The following is a 24,223-nucleotide window of genomic DNA, read 5'->3' on the forward strand; positions in this document are numbered from 1 at the left end:
TGACGACTTGCTCCGAACTTAGCGTGCTTTTGCAGTGTGTATGATCGTCATAGTCTCTTGATGTGCACTCACTCGGTCTTGTTGATTGATGGTAACTTGAAGCAATATATGGCCGATCCATTTTTTTTTTTTTTTTTTTTTTTTCTTTTTGAACTTTTCTCATTTCACATGAACTGGCCTCACAAACGTCATTGCGTTTTCACGCGTAGCACTTCACAGAATCATGATAAAATTCTCGTGGTATTCTGTTTTTGGTAATTTGTGTGACAAGTATTGCAATGGTATTTTATTTACATATTTTTTTAATATATTACACAAGACGAGCATTATGTCAGAGTTCAAGGTGAGATCATTTTAAGCTTTTTTGTCTAATTCTGGGTTTTAATATGTTGATTATGCGCCAGGAAGATGCATCCAAGCTCTCCATATTTCTAGATATGATTCTATCTTGCATGGTGTTCCTGATTTTGGACTCTAAGGGACGCTGTTGGTCAATCCAACAGAATGTCTTAAACATTACCACACTGTCTCCTCCCTCACCACAGTGGCCTATGAGAGAAAAGGAGATGGAGTGCATTACATGGGCTGACATTCGAGAAAAACAGATTCGCTCTAATAGATATCTTCATTCAAATTATGTGGATGCAGTATTTTGAAAAGACATTTTCTTTTGAAGTATTGTTTTCATAGTAAGTCTTGTACTTGGATCACTGAAGAGCTTATTTTGGTGTTTTTCTTTTGCTATGGCTTGTGGAATAGCAGCGTACACCCCGTGCGTGAAATGGCGCTTTGGCTGCGGACAGAACTGGCATCTCCTGTTCTTCCTCTTTTATCTCAACCATTTGGTCACCGGACATATCCGATACTCAATCCCAGAGGAGATGAAGAAAGGCTCCCTCATCGGAAACGTAGCGCAGGATCTTGGTTTGGATGTGAAAAGGCTTCGCTCTGGTCGGGCCCGTATCGTGACCGGAGAGAGCATCCAGTACACCGAGCTGAAGACAGACAAAGGGATTCTAGTCGTGAATGAGAGAATAGACCGAGAGCAGCTGTGCGGAGACGTGACGCCGTGCAGCTTCAGCTTTGAGGTGATTTTAGAAAATCCTATGGAGCTTCATCAAATTACAGTTGAAGTAACAGACATAAATGATCATTCGCCGACGTTCAAAAGAGATAAAATCCATTTTGAAATCAGCGAAACAGCTAATACTGGCGCTCGTTTTTCATTGACGAGTGCGGAAGACCCAGATGTGGGTATTAATGGACTGAAAGAATATTTTCTGACCGAGAATGACAATTTTGTTCTGAAGCAAAACTCGAATGCAGATGGAAAAAAGTATGCAGAGATGGTGTTACAGAAGCCCTTAGACAGAGAGACAAATCCTAATCTGTCCCTAAAGCTAATTGCCGTCGACGGCGGAACTCCGCAGAGATCTGGTACAGTAAATATAGATATCATTGTTCTTGATGCCAATGACAACGCACCTCTATTTAATCAGTCTGTGTACAAAGCGACAGTGATGGAAAACTCTCCCAGAGATTCATACGTTGCTACTGTTAATGCGAGTGACGCAGATTTCGGCTCCAACAGTATTGTGACGTATTATTTTTCTGATCTTAACAGTGGTCTTATTGATTTGTTTATGATTAATGAAAAAACAGGTGTCATTTCAATAACAGGTTCTATCGACTATGAAAAAGACAAAAAGTACGAACTCAGAATAGATGCAAAAGATCAGGGGGGGTTGACAGATTCGAGTAAAGTGATAATTGAAGTAACTGATGTAAATGACAACGCCCCTATAATAAGCGTCATGTCCTTCACGAGTCCTGTGTCAGAAGATTCTCCTTCCGGTACAACTGTTGGCATCATAAATATAAAAGATCTCGACTCAGGTGATAACGGACAAGTGAACTGCAGAATAGAACAAAACGCACCTTTCAAGATTAAATCTAATGTAAGAAATTATTACACATTGATTACAGACACTGCGTTAGATCGCGAGAGTGTTTCAGAATATAACATCACTGTAGTTGCGACAGATGCAGGAATGCCTCCTATGTCGACAAAGAAAACCTTTCATTTAAAGGTTTCTGATGTGAACGACAATGCGCCCGTGTTTTCACAAAGTCTTTTCAATGCGTTTATCTCAGAGAATAATTCTCCAGGTATTTCTGTTCTCACGCTCAGGGCAAAAGATCCTGATGAGAACCAAAACGCCCGTATATCATATATTCTGGAAGATACTAATATCGGTGCATCCCCAGTTTCCGAATACGTTTCTGTAAATGCAGAAAGTGGAGTGATACACGCAGTGCGCTCTTTTGATTATGAACAAATCAAACAGCTGGTTTTCGTCGTCAAAGCGCAGGATGGAGGCTCTCCTCCACTCAGCAGCAACGTGACAGTCAAAATAATGATCCAGGATCAGAACGACAACCCTCCTCAGGTGCTGTACCCAGTCCAGACTGGTGGCTCTGTGGTGGCTGAAATGGTGCCTCGTTCAGCAGATGTGGGCTATCTGGTGACCAAAGTGGTGGCTGTTGATGTGGACTCTGGACAGAATGCCTGGCTCTCCTATAAACTGCAGAAAGCCACAGACAGGGCGCTGTTTGAAGTGGGCTTACAGAATGGAGAAATAAGAACGATCCGCCAAGTGACTGATAAAGATGCAGTCAAACAAAGACTGACTGTTATAGTGGAGGACAACGGGCAGCCCTCTCGTTCAGCTACAGTCATTGTTAACGTGGCGGTGGCGGACAGCTTCCCTGAAGTGCTGTCGGAGTTCACTGACTTTCCACACGACAAGGAGTACAATGACAAGCTGACTTTTTACTTGGTGCTGGCTTTGGCTGTGGTTTCCTTCCTCTTCATCACGTGTTTGGTGGTTATTATATCAGTGAAAATCTACAGATGGAGACAGTCTCGCGTCCTGTATCACTCCAGTCTGCCTGTGATTCCATATTTTCCACCACGTTACTCAGACACTTTGGGGACAGGGACTCTCCCACACGTGTACAATTACGAGGTGTGCAGGACGACTGACTCCAGAAAGAGTGACTGTAAGTTCGGCAGAGCTGGTAGTCAGAACGTGCTGATAATGGACCCCAGTTCAACAGGGACGATGCAGCGGCTTCAGAGTGAGAAGAGCATCCTGGATGAACCAGACTCTCCTTTAGAGGTTAGTTAAATAATTTAGCTTCCACTCTCGTCCGATATTTCTTTCCATGTGTTAGTTACATTGATTGTGAACTGTTTACCCACTACCAACGTTTTCAGCACCATGGACAGCATCTCTATTTTGAATAACTTTTTTGGAGTGTTCCTTTCCCCTTCCTGTATATTCAAACATAAAAAAGGATGAAAGTGACCCTTATTCTCAGTCAGTGGTATACAGTTTTCGTACTTGACACATGCATTGCTTTGACAGAACTGTACTTTGTGTTAAAGTGAACTGACAACTCGGTCTTAACTTTATATGCTTGTGCAGTGTCTGTGATTACAGACGACTCTATACACCCGTGATTGTTGAAAGACATAGTTTTCATGTGATTTCAATCAAAAATGCTCTTTTCTCATCTAACATCAAATATCTTTGCAAAAGTCTTTTTGTTATGGCTCGTAGCGCTACCCTGGAACCTCATTAACTTTTCATGGCTTTTTGTTGTTGTTGTTGTTGTTGTTGTTGTTGTTGTTGTTGTTAGTCTGTGTGATATGTAATCATATTTTAATTTCAGATTTTGAGTAAATTACATAAAATCAGTGTTATTTCAAAGTTCATGGTGAAATCATTTTGAGCTGTTTTGTTGGTGGAATAATATCTTGAAACATTTTGATGACCGACCAGTCAAATGCATTCAACCACTTAATATTTATAGATAATACACTAGGTGACCTGGTGTTCCTGATTTTGGACTCTAAGGGACGCTGTTGGTCAATCCAACAGAATGTCTTAAACATTACCACACTGTCTCCTCCCTCACCACAGTGGCCTATGAGAGAAAAGGAGATGGAGTGCATTACATGGGCTGACATTCGAGAAAAACAGATTCGCTCTAATAGATATCTTCATTCAAATTATGTGGATGCAGTATTTTGAATAGACATATTTTTTGTTTGAAGTACCATCACTATTGTTTTCATAGTAAGTCTTGTACTTTGATCATTGAAGAGCTTATTTTGGTGTTTTTCTTTTGCTATGGCTTGTGGAATAGCAGCGTACACCCCGTGCGTGAAATGGCGCTTTGGCTGCGGACAGAACTGGCATCTCCTGTTCTTCCTCTTTTATCTCAACCATTTGGTCACCGGACATATCCGATACTCAATCCCAGAGGAGATGAAGAAAGGCTCCCTCATCGGAAACGTAGCGCAGGATCTTGGTTTGGATGTGAAAAGGCTTCGCTCTGGTCGGGCCCGTATCGTGACCGGAGAGAGCATCCAGTACACCGAGCTGAAGACAGACAAAGGGATTCTAGTCGTGAATGAGAGAATAGACCGAGAGCAGCTGTGCGGAGACGTGACGCCATGCAGCTTCAGCTTTGAGGTGATTTTAGAAAATCCTATGGAGCTTCATCAAATTACAGTTGAAGTAACAGACATAAATGATCATTCGCCGACGTTCAAGAAAGATAAAATCCATTTTGAAATCAGCGAAACAGCTAATACTGGCGCTCGTTTTCCACTGACGAGTGCAGACGATGCAGATGTGGGTGTCAATGGACTGAAAGAATATTTTCTGACCGAGAATGACAATTTTGCCCTGAAACAACACTCGAATGCAGATGGAAAAAAGTATGCAGAGATGGTGTTACAGAAGCCCTTAGACAGAGAGACAAATCCTAATCTGTCCCTAAAGCTAATTGCCGTCGACGGCGGAACTCCGCAGAGATCTGGTACAGTAAATATAGATATCATTGTTCTTGATGCCAATGACAACGCACCTCTATTTAATCAGTCTGTGTACAAAGCGACAGTGATGGAAAACTCTCCCAGAGATTCATACGTTGCTACTGTTAATGCTACTGACGCAGATTTCGGCTCCAACAGTATTGTGACGTATTATTTTTCTGATCTAAGTAGTGAGCTCAGTGACATGTTCACAGTAGATGAAAAGACTGGTATTATTTCAATAACAGGTTCTGTTGATTATGAAAAAGACAAAAAGTACGAACTCAGAATGGAGGCGAGAGATCAAGGAGGTTTGACAGATTCGAGTAAAGTCATAATTGAAGTAACTGATGTAAATGACAACGCCCCTATAATAAGCGTCATGTCCTTCACGAGTCCTGTGTCAGAAGATTCTCCTTCCGGTACAACTGTTGGCATCATAAATATAAAAGATCTCGACTCAGGTGATAACGGACAAGTGAACTGCAGAATAGAACAAAATGCACCTTTCAAGATTAAATCTAATGTAAGAAATTACTACACATTGGTAACAGATACTGCGTTAGATCGCGAGAGTGTTTCAGAATATAACATCACTGTAGTTGCGACAGATGCAGGAATGCCTCCTCTCTCAACTAAAAGAACCTTTCATTTAAAGGTTTCCGATGTGAATGACAATGCGCCCGTGTTTTCACAAAGTCTTTTCAATGCGTTTATCTCAGAGAATAATTCTCCAGGTATTTCTGTTCTCACGCTCAGGGCAAAAGATCCTGATGAAAACCAAAACGCCCGTATATCATATATTCTAGAAGATATTAATATCGGTGCATCCCCAGTTTCTGAATACGTTTCTGTAAATGCAGAAAGTGGAGTGATACACGCAGTGCGCTCTTTTGATTATGAACAAATCAAACAGCTGGTTTTTGTAGTCAAAGCGCAGGATGGAGGTTCTCCTCCACTCAGCAGCAACGTGACAGTCAAAATAATGATCCAGGACCAGAACGACAACCCCCCTCAGGTGCTGTACCCAGTCCAGACTGGTGGCTCTGTGGTGGCTGAAATGGTGCCTCGTTCAGCAGATGTGGGCTATCTGGTGACCAAAGTGGTGGCTGTTGATGTGGACTCTGGACAGAATGCCTGGCTCTCCTATAAACTGCAGAAAGCCACAGACAGGGCGCTGTTTGAAGTGGGCTTACAGAATGGAGAAATAAGAACGATCCGCCAAGTGACTGATAAAGATGCAGTCAAACAAAGACTGACTGTTATAGTGGAGGACAACGGGCAGCCCTCTCGTTCAGCTACAGTCATTGTTAACGTGGCGGTGGCGGACAGCTTCCCTGAAGTGCTGTCGGAGTTCACTGACTTTCCACACGACAAGGAGTACAATGACAATCTGACTTTTTACTTGGTGCTGGCTTTGGCTGTGGTTTCCTTCCTCTTCATCACGTGTTTGGTGGTTATTATATCAGTGAAAATCTACAGATGGAGACAGTCTCGCGTCCTGTATCACTCCAGTCTGCCTGTCATTCCATATTATCCACCACGTTACTCAGACACTTTGGGGACAGGGACTCTCCCACACGTGTACAATTACGAGGTGTGCAGGACGACTGACTCCAGAAAGAGTGACTGTAAGTTCGGCAGAGCTGGTAGTCAGAACGTGCTGATAATGGACCCCAGTTCAACAGGGACGATGCAGCGGCTTCAGAGTGAGAAGAGCATCCTGGATGAACCAGACTCTCCTCTAGAGGTGAGGTGTCATACCCAGTGTCTTCCCTTCTGAAAATGTTGTTTCTGTAAATGTAAATTACATTTTCAACCGACTGTTGTTTGAGGTTTATTCAACAAGTGCTCCCGGTTCTTTTCAGCACCACAGTGCGGACAGCTCCGATTTCCCCTCTTCTTTCTAGCCAGAATACTTTCCGCTTTCTTAATGACTTCTAATAAGATATCCCACCGTGTATATATACTATTATTACTACACTAATAATAATAAGAAGAAGAATGAGAAGAATAAGAACAATAATAACACTTCACACCATCTTTTTAGATCAGTTGAGTGTATTTTTCAGGGAGTTGTCAAGATTATATAGAGAGCATTTTATTATTATTATTATTATTATTATTATTATTATTATTATTATTATTATTATTATTATTATTATTATTATTATTAATCCATCCATTCATTCATATTCATTATTCATATCAAACCCTTTTGGTGTTCACGTTTTGGACTCCAAGTGACGCTGTTGAACCAGGATGTAACATTTGCTCATTATGTCACTGCTGCAGTTCAGGGGCGTTCTTTGTAAGATCACTGTAGTCGGCTTAGAGGGACCATCAGGAAGCGTATCTTGGACAATATTTTTATATGTAGGGGCTTTACTTTTCTCTTCTAATACATGAACAAATCCAGCTTTAAGTGTGGATTTTCTTGATTTCTGGTCATAGGCTATCGGTTCTTCTTCCCTCGGAAATTTTCCCTTTTTGACATGGCGTATCACCAACCACCCTGCAAATGGCGTTTGTATTTCGGACCTCAACGGGTAATCGTTATTTTGTTGTTCTACTTTCTTAATGCCGTGGCAGCTCAGATCCGCTACTCTATTCCAGAGGAGATGAAAAAGGGTTCTCTCATCGGTAACGTAGCGCAGGATCTTGGTTTGGATTTAAAAAGGCTTCGCTCTGGTCGGGCCCGTATCGTGACCGGAGAAAACATCCAGTACGCCGAGCTGAAGACAGACAAAGGGATCCTAGTTGTGAATGAGAGAATAGACCGAGAGCAGCTGTGTGGAGAGGTAACACCGTGCAGTTTCAGCTTTGAAATAATTTTAGAAAATCCAATGGAGCTACATCACATAACAATTGAAGTGTTGGATGTGAATGACCATCCTCCGGTATTCAAGAAATCAGATATTATGTTAGATATAAGCGAGTCAGCGAACCTCGGGGCGCGATTTGTGCTCGACAGTGCAGAGGATCCTGATGTTGGCGTCAATGGACTGCAGAATTATGTTTTAACCTCAAACGACAATTTCGTTTTAAAGCAGCATGTAAATCCAGACGGGAGTAAGTATGCAGAGATGGTGCTTCAGAAGCAGTTAGACAGAGAGGAACTTCCTCATCTCTCGCTGAAGCTTATAGCAGTAGATGGTGGGAATCCTCAGAGATCTGGCACCGTAAATATAGACATAAAGGTTTTAGATGTAAATGACAACGCTCCCGTTTTCAATCAGTCAGTTTATAAAGCCACGGTGATTGAGAATGCAGCAAAGGGCACTAATATCGTTACTGTTAATGCCACAGATGCAGATAGCGGATCGAATGGTTACATCACATATTCAATTTCAAATGTGAAGAGCAATATAGCTGACTTGTTGTCCATAGATCAAGTGACTGGTGCATTGTTTGTTTCGGGTCAAATAGACTTTGAAAAAGACAAAAAGTATGAGCTTAGGATCGATGCAAAAGATCAGGGAGGTTTGACAGATTCGAGTAAAGTCATAATTGAAGTAACTGATGTAAATGACAACGCCCCTATAATAAGCGTCATGTCCTTCACGAGTCCTGTGTCAGAAGATTCTCCTCCCGGTACAACTGTTGGCATCATAAATATAAAAGATCTCGATTCAGGTGATAACGGTCAAGTAGCATGCATTGTCGAACAAAATGCACCTTTCAAGATTAAGTCTAATTTAAGAAATTACTACACATTGGTAACAGATACTGCGTTAGATCGCGAGAGTGTTTCAGAATATAACATCACTGTAGTTGCGACAGATGCAGGAATGCCTCCTATGTCGACAAAGAAAACCTTTCATCTAAAGGTTTCTGATGTGAACGACAATGCGCCCGTGTTTTCACAAAGTCTTTTCAATGCGTTTATCACAGAGAATAATTCTCCAGGTATTTCAGTTCTCACGGTTTCTGCTGAAGATCCTGATGAAAACCAAAACGCACGTTTATCTTATATTCTGGTGGATTCTGATCTTGATGGATCTCCACTGTCTCACTGTGTGTCAGTTAATGCAGAAAGTGGAGTGATACACGCAGTGCGCTCTTTTGATTATGAACAAATCAAACAGCTGGTTTTCGTCGTCAAAGCGCAGGATGGAGGCTCTCCTCCACTCAGCAGCAACATGACAGTCAAAATAATGATCCAGGACCAGAACGACAACCCCCCTCAGGTGCTGTACCCAGTCCAGACTGGTGGCTCTGTGGTGGCTGAAATGGTGCCTCGTTCAGCAGATGTGGGCTATCTGGTGACCAAAGTGGTGGCTGTTGATGTGGACTCTGGACAGAATGCCTGGCTCTCCTATAAACTGCAGAAAGCCACAGACAGGGCGCTGTTTGAAGTGGGCTTACAGAATGGAGAAATAAGAACGATCCGCCAAGTGACTGATAAAGATGCAGTCAAACAAAGACTGACTGTTATAGTGGAGGACAACGGGCAGCCCTCTCGTTCAGCTACAGTCATTGTTAACGTGGCGGTGGCGGACAGCTTCCCTGAAGTGCTGTCGGAGTTCACTGACTTTCCACACGACAAGGAGTACAATGACAAGCTGACTTTTTACTTGGTGCTGGCTTTGGCTGTGGTTTCCTTCCTCTTCATCACGTGTTTGGTGGTTATTATATCAGTGAAAATCTACAGATGGAGACAGTCTCGCGTCCTGTATCACTCCAGTCTGCCTGTGATTCCATATTATCCACCACGTTACTCAGACACTTTGGGGACAGGGACTCTCCCACACGTGTACAATTACGAGGTATGCAGGACGACTGACTCCAGAAAGAGTGACTGTAAGTTCGGCAGAGCTGGTAGTCAGAACGTGCTGATAATGGACCCCAGTTCAACAGGGACGATGCAGCGGCTGCAGAGTGAGAAGAGCATCCTGGATGAACCAGACTCTCCTCTAGAGGTGAGTTAGGACAGTCTTTGTTTTTTCACATTACTCAAAGACACAATCCCGGGAGCTGTGCGCCCCCAAATCCCACAATTTCCTCCTTCCTGACTGATAGTTGGATACGTTTCCTCAACTAATACCTGTTTTGACTTTTAAATGACTGACAAATACATGCGATGAAGTCTTTGAACATATTTCGGGCGTAATAACAAGATCCGTATCATGTATATATACACAGCACCATTGAATAGTTTCACTTTGTTTTCTTTTTGTCACTCTTGCATTCCCTTTTTAATGCTCGATGACTTTTCAGTCTTTGCAACATCCCGTGAATAGAAGTGAGTTGAATGAGTTAAATATGGAAATCAAAACTTTGTGTGCTGATGTTCCACACCTGCATTCTGGCTCCTGCTTTTCATTTCATTGCTTGTTTCCATAACACAGACAGCGACCTTCCTATACTTAATATATGAGAGTTTTGCCTTTTGGAAATCATGTATGTGTTACAGTGAAACACTGAATGGGATGTCATTGCAGTTTATGTTCTGATTTCTACTTTCCTTTAAATTGTTCATTTGTCTCCGTCTTTTCAACAAAATGCAAACGTAGTAACAGTAAACAGCTGAATACTATGTTGCAAATATTCTCAGTCAATAAAAGTTTAGTCTTCATTTCCCAGTGGAAGGAGTTCAGGTTTTGGGCTCTAAGTGACGCTGTTGATCAGCACATCGATTTCAGTGTTCACAGCCAGCCTACTCCCCACCCTCACTGCCATACTTTAGCATGACAGCGGAGATACTGTCCTTCGTGAGAGGACAGAAATTGAAGAGACGATTTATTTTACACATTTGTCTTGGAATAGAGCAGAAGCACGCTGTTATCCGAAAGTAGTGCAATATATTCTAGATGGACTACACACTCATTTTTGTTTTCTTCAAGTGAGGACGCATTATTCGTCACGATTTGTTGTTCCTGATATGGCAACCCGAGGCCAACCCTACCCTCGAAGTGTAAGATGGCGATTTGCTTGCATATTACGATATCAAGTAGGTTTTCTCATGTTGCTTACATTTATGGGTGACAGAGTGGCTGGACAGATTCGTTATTCTATACCAGAGGAGATGAAAAAAGGCTCCGTTATTGGCAATGTCGCACAAGACCTCGGTCTGGATGTGAAAAGGCTTCGCTCTGGTCGGGCCCGTATCGTGAGCGGAGAAAACATCCAGTATACAGAGCTGAAGGCAGACAAAGGGATCCTGGTAGTGAATGAGAGAATAGACCGAGAGCAGCTCTGTGGAGACGTGACACCGTGCAGCTTCAGCTTCGAAATGATTTTAGAAAATCCGATCGAACTTCATCGAGTCACTGTTGAGATTTTAGATATAAACGACAATGCGCCTTTCTTTCCGAATAAAGACATCCACTTTGAAATGAGTGAATCTGCTACAATTGGAGCAAAATTTCCCCTTGAAAGCGCAGTTGATCCTGACGTTGGACAAAACGCATTGCAAAATTACATTCTATCTCCGAATAATTATTTCATTCTGAAACAGCATGCAAGTCCGGACGGCAGTAAATACGCTGAATTGGTGCTGCAGAAGCCATTAGACAGAGAGGAACACCCCAGTCTCCTCCTGAAATTAATAGCTGTCGACGGTGGAAACCCACAAAGATCTGGTACGGTGGATATAAATATATCTGTCTTAGATGTAAACGATAACGCACCTGTGTTCAACCAATCTGTTTATAGGGCCTCCATCGTAGAAAATGCACCTAAAGGAACTTACATAACAACAGTTAACGCCACTGATTCAGACATCGGCAGTAACGGAGAAATAATATTCAGTTTTTCGAAAATAAAAGGCAGTACGGTAGATATGTTTAGTATCGATGAAAACACAGGTGTCATATCAGTTGCTGGACTTATAGACTTTGAAAAAGAGAAAAAATATGAGCTGAGATTAGAGGCAAGGGATCGAGGAGGTTTGACTGGCACCAGTAAAGTTATAATTGATGTCAGTGATGTCAATGACAATGCTCCAGTAATTAATATCATGTCATTTTCTAATACTATATCAGAAGATGCTGCTCTCGGAACAACAATAGCTGTTATCAATGTCAAAGACGCTGATTCAGAGAAAAATGGACAGATAAAATGTACCATAGACAAAACGCTTCCGCTTAAAATTCAGTCATCATTAACAAACTACTATAATTTAGTGGCGGATCAGCATTTTGATAGAGAAACGACTTCTGAGTATGACATTACAATAATGGCCACCGACTCAGGGTCCCCCCCTCTTTCTAGCTCCGTCACATTGCATCTTAGAATCTCCGATGTAAATGATAACGTTCCATTGTTCGACAAGACGTCATATTCTGCCTACGTCACAGAGAATAATTCCCCGGGAATGTCTATCACCACTGTTAGTGCGCAAGACTCAGACTGGAATCAAAACGCACGAATCTCTTATTTCCTGGAGGACACACAAATCAGCGGTAATCCAGTGTCTAACTTTGTGACCATAAACTCTGAAACTGGGGTTTTACATGCGGTGCGCTCTTTTGATTATGAGCAAATTAAACAGCTTCAGCTAGTAGTCAAAGCGCAGGATGGAGGCTCTCCGCCACTCAGCAGCAACGTGACAGTGAAAATAATGATCCAGGATCAGAACGACAACCCCCCTCAGGTGCTGTACCCAGTCCAGACTGGTGGCTCTGTGGTGGCTGAAATGGTGCCTCGTTCAGCAGATGTGGGCTATCTGGTGACCAAAGTGGTGGCTGTTGATGTGGACTCTGGACAGAATGCCTGGCTCTCCTATAAACTGCAGAAAGCCACAGACAGGGCGCTGTTTGAAGTGGGCTTACAGAATGGAGAAATAAGAACGATCCGCCAAGTGACTGATAAAGATGCAGTCAAACAAAGACTGACTGTTATAGTGGAGGACAACGGGCAGCCCTCTCGTTCAGCTACAGTCATTGTTAACGTGGCGGTGGCGGACAGCTTCCCTGAAGTGCTGTCGGAGTTCACTGACTTTCCACACGACAAGGAGTACAATGACAATCTGACTTTTTACTTGGTGCTGGCTTTGGCTGTGGTTTCCTTCCTCTTCATCACGTGTTTGGTGGTTATTATATCAGTGAAAATCTACAGATGGAGACAGTCTCGCGTCCTGTATCACTCCAGTCTGCCTGTGATTCCATATTATCCACCACGTTACTCAGACACTTTGGGGACAGGGACTCTCCCACACGTGTACAATTACGAGGTGTGCAGGACGACTGACTCCAGAAAGAGTGACATGAAATATATTCAACCGATGAGTCAGAGTTTAGTGAGTGTGGATGGAGATGGGACTGATACTCCGCAGCTGGACAAGCAACTTTCAGGCACCTGTTCTCAAATGTCAACTTTGGTGAGTGATATATTTCATCTTTCTTATTCGCATTTTCTCATCAGCCGGATTCTTTGCCTCTAAAAAGTATTTGAAGTGTGCCCATGTGTATCAGCAGCGCTTTATGTCACTGTCCATGGTCCTGGAACTGTCAATATATTCATCCCAATGGATACAATATAAAAATCAGCTTTCATTACTTTAACAAACGACACATTCGTGAAAATTTAATGTAGAATCACACAAACTACAGTATTGGAGGTAGCTGAAGAGGTACTCATACAGATTAAGATTATCCTCAAGTTAAACTTTAACAACTTTATCAGTTTAAGTGGTGTCAGCAATTTTGTTGCAACCAGGTAACAAGCAGATAACAAAAGGCAATTCCCCCTACCTTTTTTCTTTGCCCCTCTTATTTTTCCATTTTGAACATGTGCTGTGATTTGTTCAACAATCACGTTGTTCTTACTTTGTTCTGAACATCATAATCAGTGTTTCACCATCAGCTGACTGTCACTGTGATCTTAAACTTATGATGCTTTTGTGGAAAGAGGCCTGGTCATTATATAAGAATGGGCTTCATTCATGCCGCTTTTTTTTTTTTTTTTTTTTTTGTAAAACTTTGATCCATTTATTTTTGTTTATATAACATTTTATGAGCAAATTAAACTTTTGAACTGATGTTAATGATGCACACACTGCAGACATTACCGTGCATGGGCTCTGAGCGCCGCTGTTGATACATCACTGACTAAATGTCTAAATCAGCAGTGCAGCGGTCCACCCCTCTAATCCAGTTCAGTGTTTTTCTGCTTGGGAAGACGACGGTCTTTCCCGTAAGGACCTCGGCTGCAGCAGTTGTCGTGGAATTTCTCAGCTGAAAATATAATTACCTTTTTCCATTTATGGATTTAATGACACCGTTGTTGCCTTGAAAGAGATCTCGGCGTCGTCATGTCTGGATTTATGATGGCTTGCATGAGGATGACCGCTCACAGAGGCCGATGGCAGGCAGCGTTTGTGATTCTTTGTCTTTTCGAGCTGAGCTCAGTGACTGGACAGGCTCGGTACTCCGTACCGGAGGAGCAGGCAGAGGGGTCTTTTGTCGGAAACATTGCCAGAGACTTAGGTTTGGACGTGGCGAGGCTCATATCAGGTAAAGCTCGTATTATCACAAAAGGAAGCCGTCAGTACGTTGATTTAAACCGAGACAAAGGCACGCTGGTTATTAAAGAGCGAATCGACCGAGAAGAACTGTGTGGGAAGACGACGCCCTGTAGCTTCAGTTTCGAGGTCATTTTGGAAAATCCAATCCAGCTTTATCGAGTAACAGTGGAGGTTATAGACATAAACGATAACAGTCCCTCGTTCCCAAAGGAAGAAATTAATTTGAAAATTGTTGAAAGTGTTGCATCAGGGACCCGCTTCTCTTTGGTCAGTGCTGACGACCCTGATGTTGGTGTTAATGACATTCAAAAATACGTACTGAGACCTACAGAACATTTCAAATTGGAAGTACAGAGCCAGCCTGATGGTGGAAAATTTATCGAAATGATTTTACAAAAGCCGCTAGACCGAGAGAAAGAGGAGACTCACACACTCGTGCTGCTTGCTTCAGATGGAGGAGAGCCGCATAGATCAGGGACAGTGCGTGTTCATATCACTGTGCTGGATGCAAACGATAATGCACCGGTGTGTAGTCAGCCTGTTTATAAAGCAGATGTCAAGGAGAACTCTCCTGAAGGAACAGTGGTAACCACTGTTAGCGCAAATGACGCAGATAAAGGACTTAACGGAGAGGTAACATTTTCCATCCCCCATGTCTCCAAAGATGCGAAGCAGCTTTTCGAAGTAAACGATAAAACTGGAGAGATTAAAGTTGCAGGTAAACTGGATTTTGAAAAATCGAAAACGTATCAATTAAACGTTCAGGCTAGTGACCACGGGGGGTACACAGACACATGCAAAGTCATTATTCAAGTAATTGACGAGAATGACAACGTGCCTACAATACAGCTTATGTCATTCTCTAACTCCATATCCGAGGACTCTCCCGCAGGTACGACTATAGCTGTAGTTAACGTTGATGATGAAGACTCTGATGGGAACGGTGTCGTCAAGTGCTCCATTAACTCTGACGTGCCTTTCAAAATCGAGTCTTCATTAACAGGATATTATACGATAGTAACCGAAGGCTACTTAGACAGAGAAAGTATTCCTGAGTATAACATCACCATCACCGTCTCTGACCAAGGCGCGCCACCTCTGTCTAGCAGTAAAAACATCAATGTAAAAGTGTCTGACGTGAATGACAGCCCACCTAAATTTGATGAGTCAGAATATAGTCAGACTGTACCAGAGAACAACTCTCCTGGGTTGTCTGTGTTTGCTCTCAGTGCTAGTGATGCAGACTGGGGCCAAAACGCTCGGGTTTCCTACTTTCTGCAAGAAAATGAGATTAATGGAGTCGCTGTTTCTTCGTTAGTGTCAGTAAATTCAGAAAACGGCGTCATTCACGCAGTGAGGTCGTTTGATTATGAGCAAATCAAGTGGTTTGAATTTAACGTAACAGCTCGTGATGCTGGATCCCCTCCTCTGAGTTCAGTGGCTACAGTTCGAATAATGATCCAGGACCAGAACGACAACCCCCCTCAGGTGCTGTACCCAGTCCAGACTGGTGGCTCTGTGGTGGCTGAGATGGTGCCTCGTTCAGCAGATGTGGGCTATCTGGTGACCAAAGTGGTGGCTGTTGATGTGGACTCTGGACAGAATGCCTGGCTCTCCTATAAACTGCAGAAAGCCACAGACAGGGCGCTGTTTGAAGTGGGCTTACAGAATGGAGAAATAAGAACGATCCGCCAAGTGACTGATAAAGATGCAGTCAAACAAAGACTGACTGTTATAGTGGAGGACAACGGGCAGCCCTCTCGTTCAGCTACAGTCATTGTTAACGTGGCGGTGGCGGACAGCTTCCCTGAAGTGCTGTCGGAGTTCACTGACTTTCCACACGACAAAGAGTACAATGACAATCTGACTTTTTACTTGGTGCTGGCTTTGGCTGTGGTTTCCTTCCTCTTCATCACGTGTTTGGTGGTTATTATATCAGTGAAAATCTACAGATGGAGACAGTCTCGCGTCCTGTATCACTCCAGTCTGCCTGTCATTCCATATTATCCACCACGTTACTCAGACACTTTGGGGACAGGGACTCTCCCACACGTGTACAATTACGAGGTGTGCAGGACGACTGACTCCAGAAAGAGTGACTGTAAGTTCGGCAGAGCTGGTAGTCAGAACGTGCTGATAATGGACCCCAGTTCAACAGGGACGATGCAGCGGCTGCAGAGTGAGAAGAGCATCCTGGATGAACCAGACTCTCCTCTCGAGGTGGGTCATTTACAAACTCACATGATTTAAACGCTTCATTCATCATGTCAGATATTAGATTACAGATATGACTTCGTTTTATGGTTTGTCTCACTGCCTTTTCGGACAGCGTCTTCAGTACCACTAGTGGTGGACAGCTCCTCTCTGAGTTCAACCAGTGAACTGAAGTAAAAAAGAATCAGTCAGGAAAATGCACACAATGACATGCTCTGATGCCCTTCTGTGTTATTACCCTTTCATGTTTTCTTTTCTGAATCGGGGGTTTTCAGTCACTTGTCATTCTGAAACAAGTGTTGTTTTCTTTTTTCTTTTTCTTTTTTTTTCTTTTTCACAGGAGGAAGCAGATCGCAAATAGCATGACCAAAGAGTGCAGTTAACATGCGTCATGGTTGTGGTGCATTTTACTCTCCCACTTTATCTTTTCTAGTCACTTATCCTTATCAGCTTCATCTTACACATCTTATTTTCATTCTAATACATCATATACATGCACACACAACATTAAAAATAACGTCATTTAGCTGCTACACACACTCAACTGCAACGTAAAGATGATTTTCAGTCCTTTCTTTAATGAAAGCACTTGTTATTCTCATTTCTGACTCTAAGGGCCGCTATTGGTCTTCAAAGCACATGTGAGGCTTCTGATACGCAGCTACACCCCCTGTACTTTTCATAGTGTGTCGTGGAAGACAGGACATCATTCTGTCTCCATTTTCACTCCTGTTTTTTAGACTAATGGATTCGTTGTCGCACTGTGGATTATAACAGAAGGACGTTACGTATTAACCGACCGGCTTTTTGCTACATACTTTTATGCGGAGTTGCGTGGATTGCTTTGAGAATATGCCTTTCGTCAGCAGTGAACCCGCTGTTACATGGCAAGTACGGGCCTTCATCCTTGTTTTTATCATCGACGCCGCAGCCTGTCAGATCCGCTATTCTGTCCCAGAGGAGATGAGAAAGGGCTCATTTGTAGGAAATGTGGCTGAAGATTTAGGTATTGACGCTAAAAGACTGATATCAGGCGGTGCCAGAATTGTTAGCAGTGATAGCAGCGAGTATATCAGGCTGGATGCAGACAAAGGGATTCTTGTCGTGGGAGAAAGAATAGATAGAGAACAGCTCTGCGGGCAGACATCGCCCTGCAGCTTGAATTTTGAAATGATCATGACCAATCCAATGCAACTACATAGCGTTGTCGTGGAAGTGCTGGATGTTAATGATAATGCGCCTGCGTTTCATGAGAAAGAAGTGCATGTAGAAATACTAGAATCTGCTCTCCCAGGAACCGAAATATTACAAGAGAGTGCGACCGATCCTGATGTCGGTATCAACGCTTTGCACAGCTACACGTTACACCCAACCACACATTTCAACATTAAGGTCCTGTCCAGCCCAAACGGTCATAAATACGCACAATTGTATCTTTCTAACGCCCTAGACCGCGAGAAAGAGGAAAAGCTGCTTCTCACGCTATCTGCCGTGGACGGTGGTGAACCACAGAGATCAGGGACACTGAAAATACACGTAACTGTGCGAGACACAAATGACAATGCTCCGGTTTTTACGCAATCAAATTTCAAGGCGTCTGTCAAAGAAAATGTTGCAAAGGGTACATTAGTGGTGAGCTTGAGCGCCACAGATGCAGATGAAGGGATGAATGGCCGCGTTACATACCATTTTAATCGTATGTCTAGTAACGTTGCTGAACTGTTTCATCTGGATGAAAACAGCGGCGATTTAACTGTAAACGGCATGATTGATTATGAGGAGAATAAAATCTATGAGATTGGCGTGCAGGCGAAAGATCAAGGCGGACAGAGCACATCAACAAAAGTAATGATTGAGGTGACAGATGTGAATGACAATGCACCTGTCATAACACTAACCTCGTTTTCTAGCGCCATTCCCGAGGATTCTCCCAGTGGAACTACTGTAGCTATCATAAACGTCAAAGATCTAGACTCGGGCAAAAATGGCAAAGTAGACTGCTCAGTTACCGGAAATATCCCGTTTGCAATCCACTCTTCTCTAAAGAATTATTATACTCTGGTGACAAACGGTGTACTTGACAGGGAACGTAATCCTGATTACAATATCACATTTACGGCTGTGGATGAAGGTCATCCACCACTCTCTACTAACAAGACAATAACACTTCGAGTATCCGACGTCAATGATAATGCCCCCGTATTTGAGCAGAGTTATTATGAAGCTAATATCATGGAGAATAACTCCCCAGGATTGTCCGTGTTTTCCGTGAAAGCACACGACTCTGACTCGGGGCAGAATGCACGTGTGTCTTACCTGCTTATTGATACTCAGTTAAATGGCAACCCCATATCAACTTACATATCTGTAAATGCAGAAAATGGACTTATACAGGCAGTTCGATCATTTGACTTCGAGCAAATTAAAACTCTAAATATTCTTGTCAAAGGACAGGACGGGGGTTCCCCTCCTTTAAGCAGCAATACGACAGTTAAATTAAATATTCAAGATCAGAACGACAACCCCCCTCAGGTGCTGTACCCAGTCCAGACTGGTGGCTCTGTGGTGGCTGAAATGGTGCCTCGTTCAGCAGATGTGGGCTATCTGGTGACCAAAGTGGTGGCTGTTGATGTGGACTCTGGACAGAATGCCTGGCTCTCCTATAAACTGCAGAAAGCCACAGACAGGGCGCTGTTTGAAGTGGGCTTACAGAATGGAGAAATAAGAACGATCCGCCAAGTGACTGATAAAGATGCAGTCAAACAAAGACTGACTGTTATAGTGGAGGACAACGGGCAGCCCTCTCGTTCAGCTACAGTCATTGTTAACGTGGCGGTGGCGGACAGCTTCCCTGAAGTGCTGTCGGAGTTCACTGACTTTCCACACGACAAGGAGTACAATGACAAGCTGACTTTTTACTTGGTGCTGGCTTTGGCTGTGGTTTCCTTCCTCTTCATCACGTGTTTGGTGGTTATTATATCAGTGAAAATCTACAGATGGAGACAGTCTCGCGTCCTGTATCACTCCAGTCTGCCTGTGATTCCATATTATCCACCACGTTACTCAGACACTTTGGGGACAGGGACTCTCCCACACGTGTACAATTACGAGGTGTGCAGGACGACTGACTCCAGAAAGAGTGACTGTAAGTTCGGCAGAGCTGCTAGTCAGAACGTGCTGATAATGGACCCCAGTTCAACAGGGACGATGCAGCGGCTGCAGAGTGAGAAGAGCATCCTGGATGAACCAGACTCTCCTCTTGAGGTGAGGCCTTTGACATATTGATCTTCACCTCTAATTATGTTTGTGCCTTTTCGGAAGTCTCACTAAACTCTTTGTGACGTTTGCGCTCAGGTGTAACTTGTCAAGCATTGGTAACTCATGTGGCACTCAAAACCACAGCTCATTGACAGCTGCACTGACTCTAGGTTAAATTTATTTTGTGAACTGCTGCTTAATTCACTATAGAGCAAGAGCCTGATGCTGTATTCAGGTGTAAGAACTTTTTTTTTTTTCTTTTACAAGAACTGTCATTGCGCAAAAATGTGTGAAAATTAGGCTGCTGCTGTTGCTGGCTAGTTGTTAAGATGTATGCAGACCAGACTTGTAAACCCCGTCTACTTACTCGGTGGCACTTTTCCAGAGATGGACGGACCCGATTCGCAACAATCCAGGTCCCTAACGAGGAATACGTGTAGCCTGTTGCCCGGTTGATTAAACTCTGTGCCGTTAAGAAAGCCTGTAGGAAGACTGTGATGATACCGTGTGTCTACTTAGTCCATATGCTGAAAGACTTTTTCTTGTGTTTAGACTTCAGCTAAAGTCTCAGGACTGAAACTGAGCACACCACTGTTGCGAGGTCATTCCTTTAGGACTCATCCCCTGTAGACCAGACAAGAAACCCTCCTGCTCACAGAGTGAAACATGTCAGCTTTTTTTCTTTTTCCTTTCTTCTTTTGCCTGACGGTGGCTGTTCAGCAACGTGATGCCGTGCACTATACGTTTTGCTTTATTGGAAGTATAATCAGTAATTTGGGATTAATAGTCTTATATTATGTAAAATTGTGGAAATCTCATTTAAGTCTTTCTAGTTCTTTAGACTGCTGTGTCATTTGAGACTTTGAGTTTATAATATTTAAGTTTTTTTAAATCTATATATAAATTTGATATTATCACTATGAAGACATTTATTTACCATGTCCCACAGTCTATTTTGTTTCTTTGTTTGTAATTTCTATTTATTGCAGACCACTGGCAGCACTTTCATCATCATTAAAGTTTGTTAACTGCACCAGACGCCTCGACTTGTTGCTTCCGCTTAACATATGATGCTTTAGGTCTCCTCTCTGCACTGTAACCAGAGCAAGATCTGAACGCTTAAGCAGCCGAATTTTTAGTCACGAGGTAACCTTCCCTCCGTTGTTACTGTAGATACATTTTCACATGTTTCAGGCTCAATATCATTTGGTTCGATGTGAATTAATGCAGAACCGAAGACTGTAGGCTTTGCTCTTATTCATCACACATATGTGCTAATTTCGGTCAGAAATTATACAACAAAAACCACTAAAATAACAACAACAACAACAACAACAACAATAGTAATACAAAACGCACATTTGGTTCTGTATTTTATGGATATGTATAACAATATTGCCGTTTTAATCGACAAGTCCAGCTCTTATACACTGAAATTCTTGGCAAATTGACTTTTATTTTCTGCCTGTGTTTATGATGTTCGTGCTTTGGACAGTAAGGGACGCTGTTGGTCAGTGAAACAAGTGTTCAGGGTTGATTCAGTGGAGGCAGAGCCCTCATTTTTCCCTTTCGTCAGGAGAGACGACAAACTGGGCTTCATACGCAGGACTGCGGTCACAATTTCATTCGGAGGGAAGACTTCAACTCAAAGGATTACTTGATGCAACCGTCGGTGGTGTCTGTTCAGAGTGTATAGCAGGCTGTTGATTTCACCTTTTCTTATTTGCGCAATGGCGTTTGAAAAATCTCCGTTTTGCTCAAAATGGCGTTTGAATAGCAGGCCAGTCCGGGCGTTTCTGCTGTTTCTTTGGTGTCTCAGTCACATCGCGTCTGGTCAAATCAGGTATACAGTTCCTGAGGAGCTTAAAAGGGGATCTCTTATTGGTAACGTAGCTCAAGACCTTGGCTTGGATGTGCAAAGGCTCCGCTCTGGCCGTGCCCGTATCGTGACCAGACAAAGCATCCAGTACACCGAGCTGATGACAGACAAAGGCATTTTAGTCGTGAACGAGAGGATAGACCGAGAGCAGCTTTGTGGAGACGTAACACCGTGCAGCTTCAGCTTTGAGGTGATTTTAGAAAATCCGATGGAATTACACAGAGTAACGGTGGAAATAACAGACATAAATGACAATTCTCCGACGTTTAGAAAGGATGAAATTAAATTTGAAATCAGCGAATCTGCCACTCTGGGATCACGCTTTTTACTACCGAGTGCCGAAGACGCAGATGTAGGAAGTAACGGTCTCCAGAAATACATATTAACTACTAATGGTGTTTTTGGTTTGAAGCAACACTCAAGCCCAGATGGACGAAAATATGCGGAAATGATCTTACAAAAGTCGTTAGACAGAGAAAGCGAGCCAAGAATATCACTGAAGCTGATGGCTATCGACGGTGGAACTCCGCATAGATCTGGTACAGTAAATATAGATATTACAGTGCTTGATGCGAATGATAATCCTCCCATTTTCAACCAGAGTCTCTACAGAGCTACTGTCTCAGAGAATGCACCAAAAGGCACCTATATAACGACAGTGAATGCAAGTGATGCAGACAGTGGATCAAACGGTCTTGTCACATATAGATTTTCAAACATGAAAGAGCAGCTTGCTGACATATTTCATTTAGACGAAATGACGGGAATCATAACACTTATAGGACAAGTGGATTATGAAAAAGATAAGAAATATGAAATTATGATTGAAGCCATGGACCAAGGAGGTCTGACAGATTCAAGTAAGGTACTTATTGAGATTGTGGACGTCAACGACAATGCGCCTGTCATAAATGTGATGTCATTCTCCAGCCCCGTGCCGGAGGATTCTGCCTCGGGTACCACAGTGGCAATAATTAATGTGATGGACGCGGACTCAGAGCAAAATGGCCAAATTATTTGTAAAACAGACAGTAGCCTGCCATTTAAAATAAAGTCAACATTAACTAATTATTATGCATTAGTAACAGACTCAGCTTTTGACAGAGAAGTTGTGCCGGAGTATAACATAACTGTAAGGGCAACCGATTCGGGATCGCCTTCTCTGTCAAGCACGACAATATTGCGCCTGAGAATCTCTGATGTCAATGATAATGCCCCATTATTTGATAAAAATAGCTACGTTTCTCATGTGACAGAGAATAATTCCCCTGGAATGTCCATATTTTCTGTCAAAGCACAGGATGCTGACTGGAATCAAAACGCTAGAATATCGTACTTGCTCGAGGAAACACAGATAAATGGAGGTCCAACTTCTTCTTACCTCTCTATAAACTCTGAAACTGGAGCTATCCATGCAGTGCGCTCTTTTGACTATGAACAAATTAAACAACTTGAGCTGGTAGTGAAGGCGCAGGATGGAGGCTCTCCTCCACTCAGCAGCAACGTGACAGTGAAAATAATGATCCAGGATCAGAACGACAACCCCCCTCAGGTCCTGTACCCAGTCCAGACTGGTGGCTCTGTGGTGGCTGAAATGGTGCCTCGTTCAGCAGATGTGGGCTATCTGGTGACCAAAGTGGTGGCTGTTGATGTGGACTCTGGACAGAATGCCTGGCTCTCCTATAAACTGCAGAAAGCCACAGACAGGGCGCTGTTTGAAGTGGGCTTACAGAATGGAGAAATAAGAACGATCCGCCAAGTGACTGATAAAGATGCAGTCAAACAAAGACTGACTGTTATAGTGGAGGACAACGGGCAGCCCTCTCGTTCAGCTACAGTCATTGTTAACGTGGCGGTGGCGGACAGCTTCCCTGAAGTGCTGTCGGAGTTCACTGACTTTCCACACGACAAAGAGTACAATGACAACCTGACTTTTTACTTGGTGCTGGCTTTGGCTGTGGTTTCCTTCCTCTTCATCACGTGTTTGGTGGTTATTATATCAGTGAAAATCTACAGATGGAGACAGTCTCGCGTCCTGTATCACTCCAGTCTGCCTGTGATTCCATATTATCCACCACGTTACTCAGACACTTTGGGGACAGGGACTCTCCCACACGTGTACAATTACGAGGTGTGCAGGACGACTGACTCCAGAAAGAGTGACTGTAAGTTCGGCAGAGCTGGTAGTCAGAACGTGCTGATAATGGACCCCAGTTCAACAGGGACGATGCAGCGGCTGCAGAGTGAGAAGAGCATCCTGGATGAACCAGACTCTCCTTTAGAGGTTAGTTAAATGATGTCACTTCGTCTGTGTGCTATTATTTCCCCCTCTCTGTTCAGTTAATTTGATAGTGAGCTTTTGCGCGCTGTGCATTCATTTTCAGCACCATGGACAGCACCTCACTTTGCGACCCCTGCCCCTGTGTTCACATTCAACTCAAAAAAAAAGAAAAGAAAAAACCATATTAACACTTGTGTTCTCAAAAATGACATGCTATTATGTTATTTAACACGC

At 43.1% G+C, this 24,223-nt stretch overlaps 8 protein-coding genes across 42 annotated transcripts in view; all 8 read left to right on the top strand.

Annotated features, from left to right (window-relative positions):
- The window catches only part of LOC139331585 (protocadherin gamma-C5-like), a 296,020-nt gene that overhangs the window by 129,597 nt on the left and 142,200 nt on the right, over positions 1–24,223 (top strand). For 2 of the 35 annotated variants that reach the window (XM_070963130.1, XM_070963149.1), the window contains exon 1: positions 10,773–13,211. The exons of the other annotated variants lie outside the window; for them this stretch is intronic. In XM_070963130.1, the coding sequence (XP_070819231.1) occupies positions 10,773–13,211 (2,439 nt within the window). Of the gene's footprint in view, positions 1–10,772; positions 13,212–24,223 lie in introns of those variants that run through there. 35 annotated transcript variants of the gene reach the window in all.
- Positions 1–24,223, top strand: part of LOC139331599 (protocadherin beta-16-like) — a 236,821-nt gene that overhangs the window by 116,264 nt on the left and 96,334 nt on the right. The gene's annotated exons all lie outside the window — the stretch shown is intronic.
- Positions 460–3,191, top strand: LOC139331716 (protocadherin gamma-A7-like). The gene is made up of 2 exons (XM_070963345.1): positions 460–1,119; positions 2,407–3,191. The coding sequence occupies exons 1-2, from the start codon at positions 744–746 to the stop codon at positions 3,189–3,191; spliced, it is 1,161 nt and encodes a 386-aa protein (XP_070819446.1). The 5' UTR covers positions 460–743.
- LOC139331717 (protocadherin gamma-A7-like) lies at positions 3,851–6,671 on the top strand. The gene is made up of 2 exons (XM_070963346.1): positions 3,851–4,575; positions 5,863–6,671. The coding sequence occupies exons 1-2, from the start codon at positions 4,200–4,202 to the stop codon at positions 6,669–6,671; spliced, it is 1,185 nt and encodes a 394-aa protein (XP_070819447.1). The 5' UTR covers positions 3,851–4,199.
- LOC139331602 (protocadherin beta-16-like) lies at positions 7,107–9,837 on the top strand. The gene has a single exon (XM_070963191.1). The coding sequence runs from the start codon at positions 7,384–7,386 to the stop codon at positions 9,817–9,819; it is 2,436 nt and encodes an 811-aa protein (XP_070819292.1). The 5' UTR covers positions 7,107–7,383; the 3' UTR covers positions 9,820–9,837.
- Positions 13,811–17,005, top strand: LOC139331613 (protocadherin beta-16-like). The gene has a single exon (XM_070963204.1). It carries the CDS (start codon positions 14,145–14,147, stop codon positions 16,605–16,607), a length of 2,463 nt encoding a protein of 820 aa, XP_070819305.1. The 5' UTR covers positions 13,811–14,144; the 3' UTR covers positions 16,608–17,005.
- On the top strand, positions 17,394–21,222 carry LOC139331595 (protocadherin gamma-A7-like). Its single transcript, XM_070963185.1, has 3 exons — positions 17,394–17,774; position 18,192; positions 19,063–21,222. Exons 1-3 carry the CDS (start codon positions 17,394–17,396, stop codon positions 19,854–19,856), a joined length of 1,176 nt encoding a protein of 391 aa, XP_070819286.1. The 3' UTR covers positions 19,857–21,222.
- LOC139331601 (protocadherin gamma-A1-like) lies at positions 21,560–24,001 on the top strand. The gene has a single exon (XM_070963190.1). The coding sequence runs from the start codon at positions 21,560–21,562 to the stop codon at positions 23,999–24,001; it is 2,442 nt and encodes an 813-aa protein (XP_070819291.1).

Source organism: Chaetodon trifascialis, chromosome 5, assembly GCF_039877785.1.
Source record: "Chaetodon trifascialis isolate fChaTrf1 chromosome 5, fChaTrf1.hap1, whole genome shotgun sequence".
NCBI lineage: Eukaryota > Metazoa > Chordata > Actinopteri > Chaetodontiformes > Chaetodontidae > Chaetodon > Chaetodon trifascialis.

Excerpts from the sequence above, each read along its gene's own strand:
- LOC139331716 (XM_070963345.1), top strand. The coding sequence starts at position 744 with ATGGCTTGTGGAATAGCAGCGTACACCCCGTGCGTGAAATGGCGCTTT. Across the intron at positions 1,120-2,406 it reads AAATCCTATGGAGCTTCATC|CAGTCAAAATAATGATCCAG; the intron begins AAATTACAGTTG and ends GCAGCAACGTGA.
- LOC139331595 (XM_070963185.1), top strand. The coding sequence starts at position 17,394 with ATGCGGAGTTGCGTGGATTGCTTTGAGAATATGCCTTTCGTCAGCAGT.
- LOC139331613 (XM_070963204.1), top strand. The coding sequence starts at position 14,145 with ATGTCTGGATTTATGATGGCTTGCATGAGGATGACCGCTCACAGAGGC.
- LOC139331601 (XM_070963190.1), top strand. The coding sequence starts at position 21,560 with ATGGCGTTTGAAAAATCTCCGTTTTGCTCAAAATGGCGTTTGAATAGC.
- LOC139331717 (XM_070963346.1), top strand. The coding sequence starts at position 4,200 with ATGGCTTGTGGAATAGCAGCGTACACCCCGTGCGTGAAATGGCGCTTT. Across the intron at positions 4,576-5,862 it reads AAATCCTATGGAGCTTCATC|CAGTCAAAATAATGATCCAG; the intron begins AAATTACAGTTG and ends GCAGCAACGTGA.
- LOC139331602 (XM_070963191.1), top strand. The coding sequence starts at position 7,384 with ATGGCGTATCACCAACCACCCTGCAAATGGCGTTTGTATTTCGGACCT.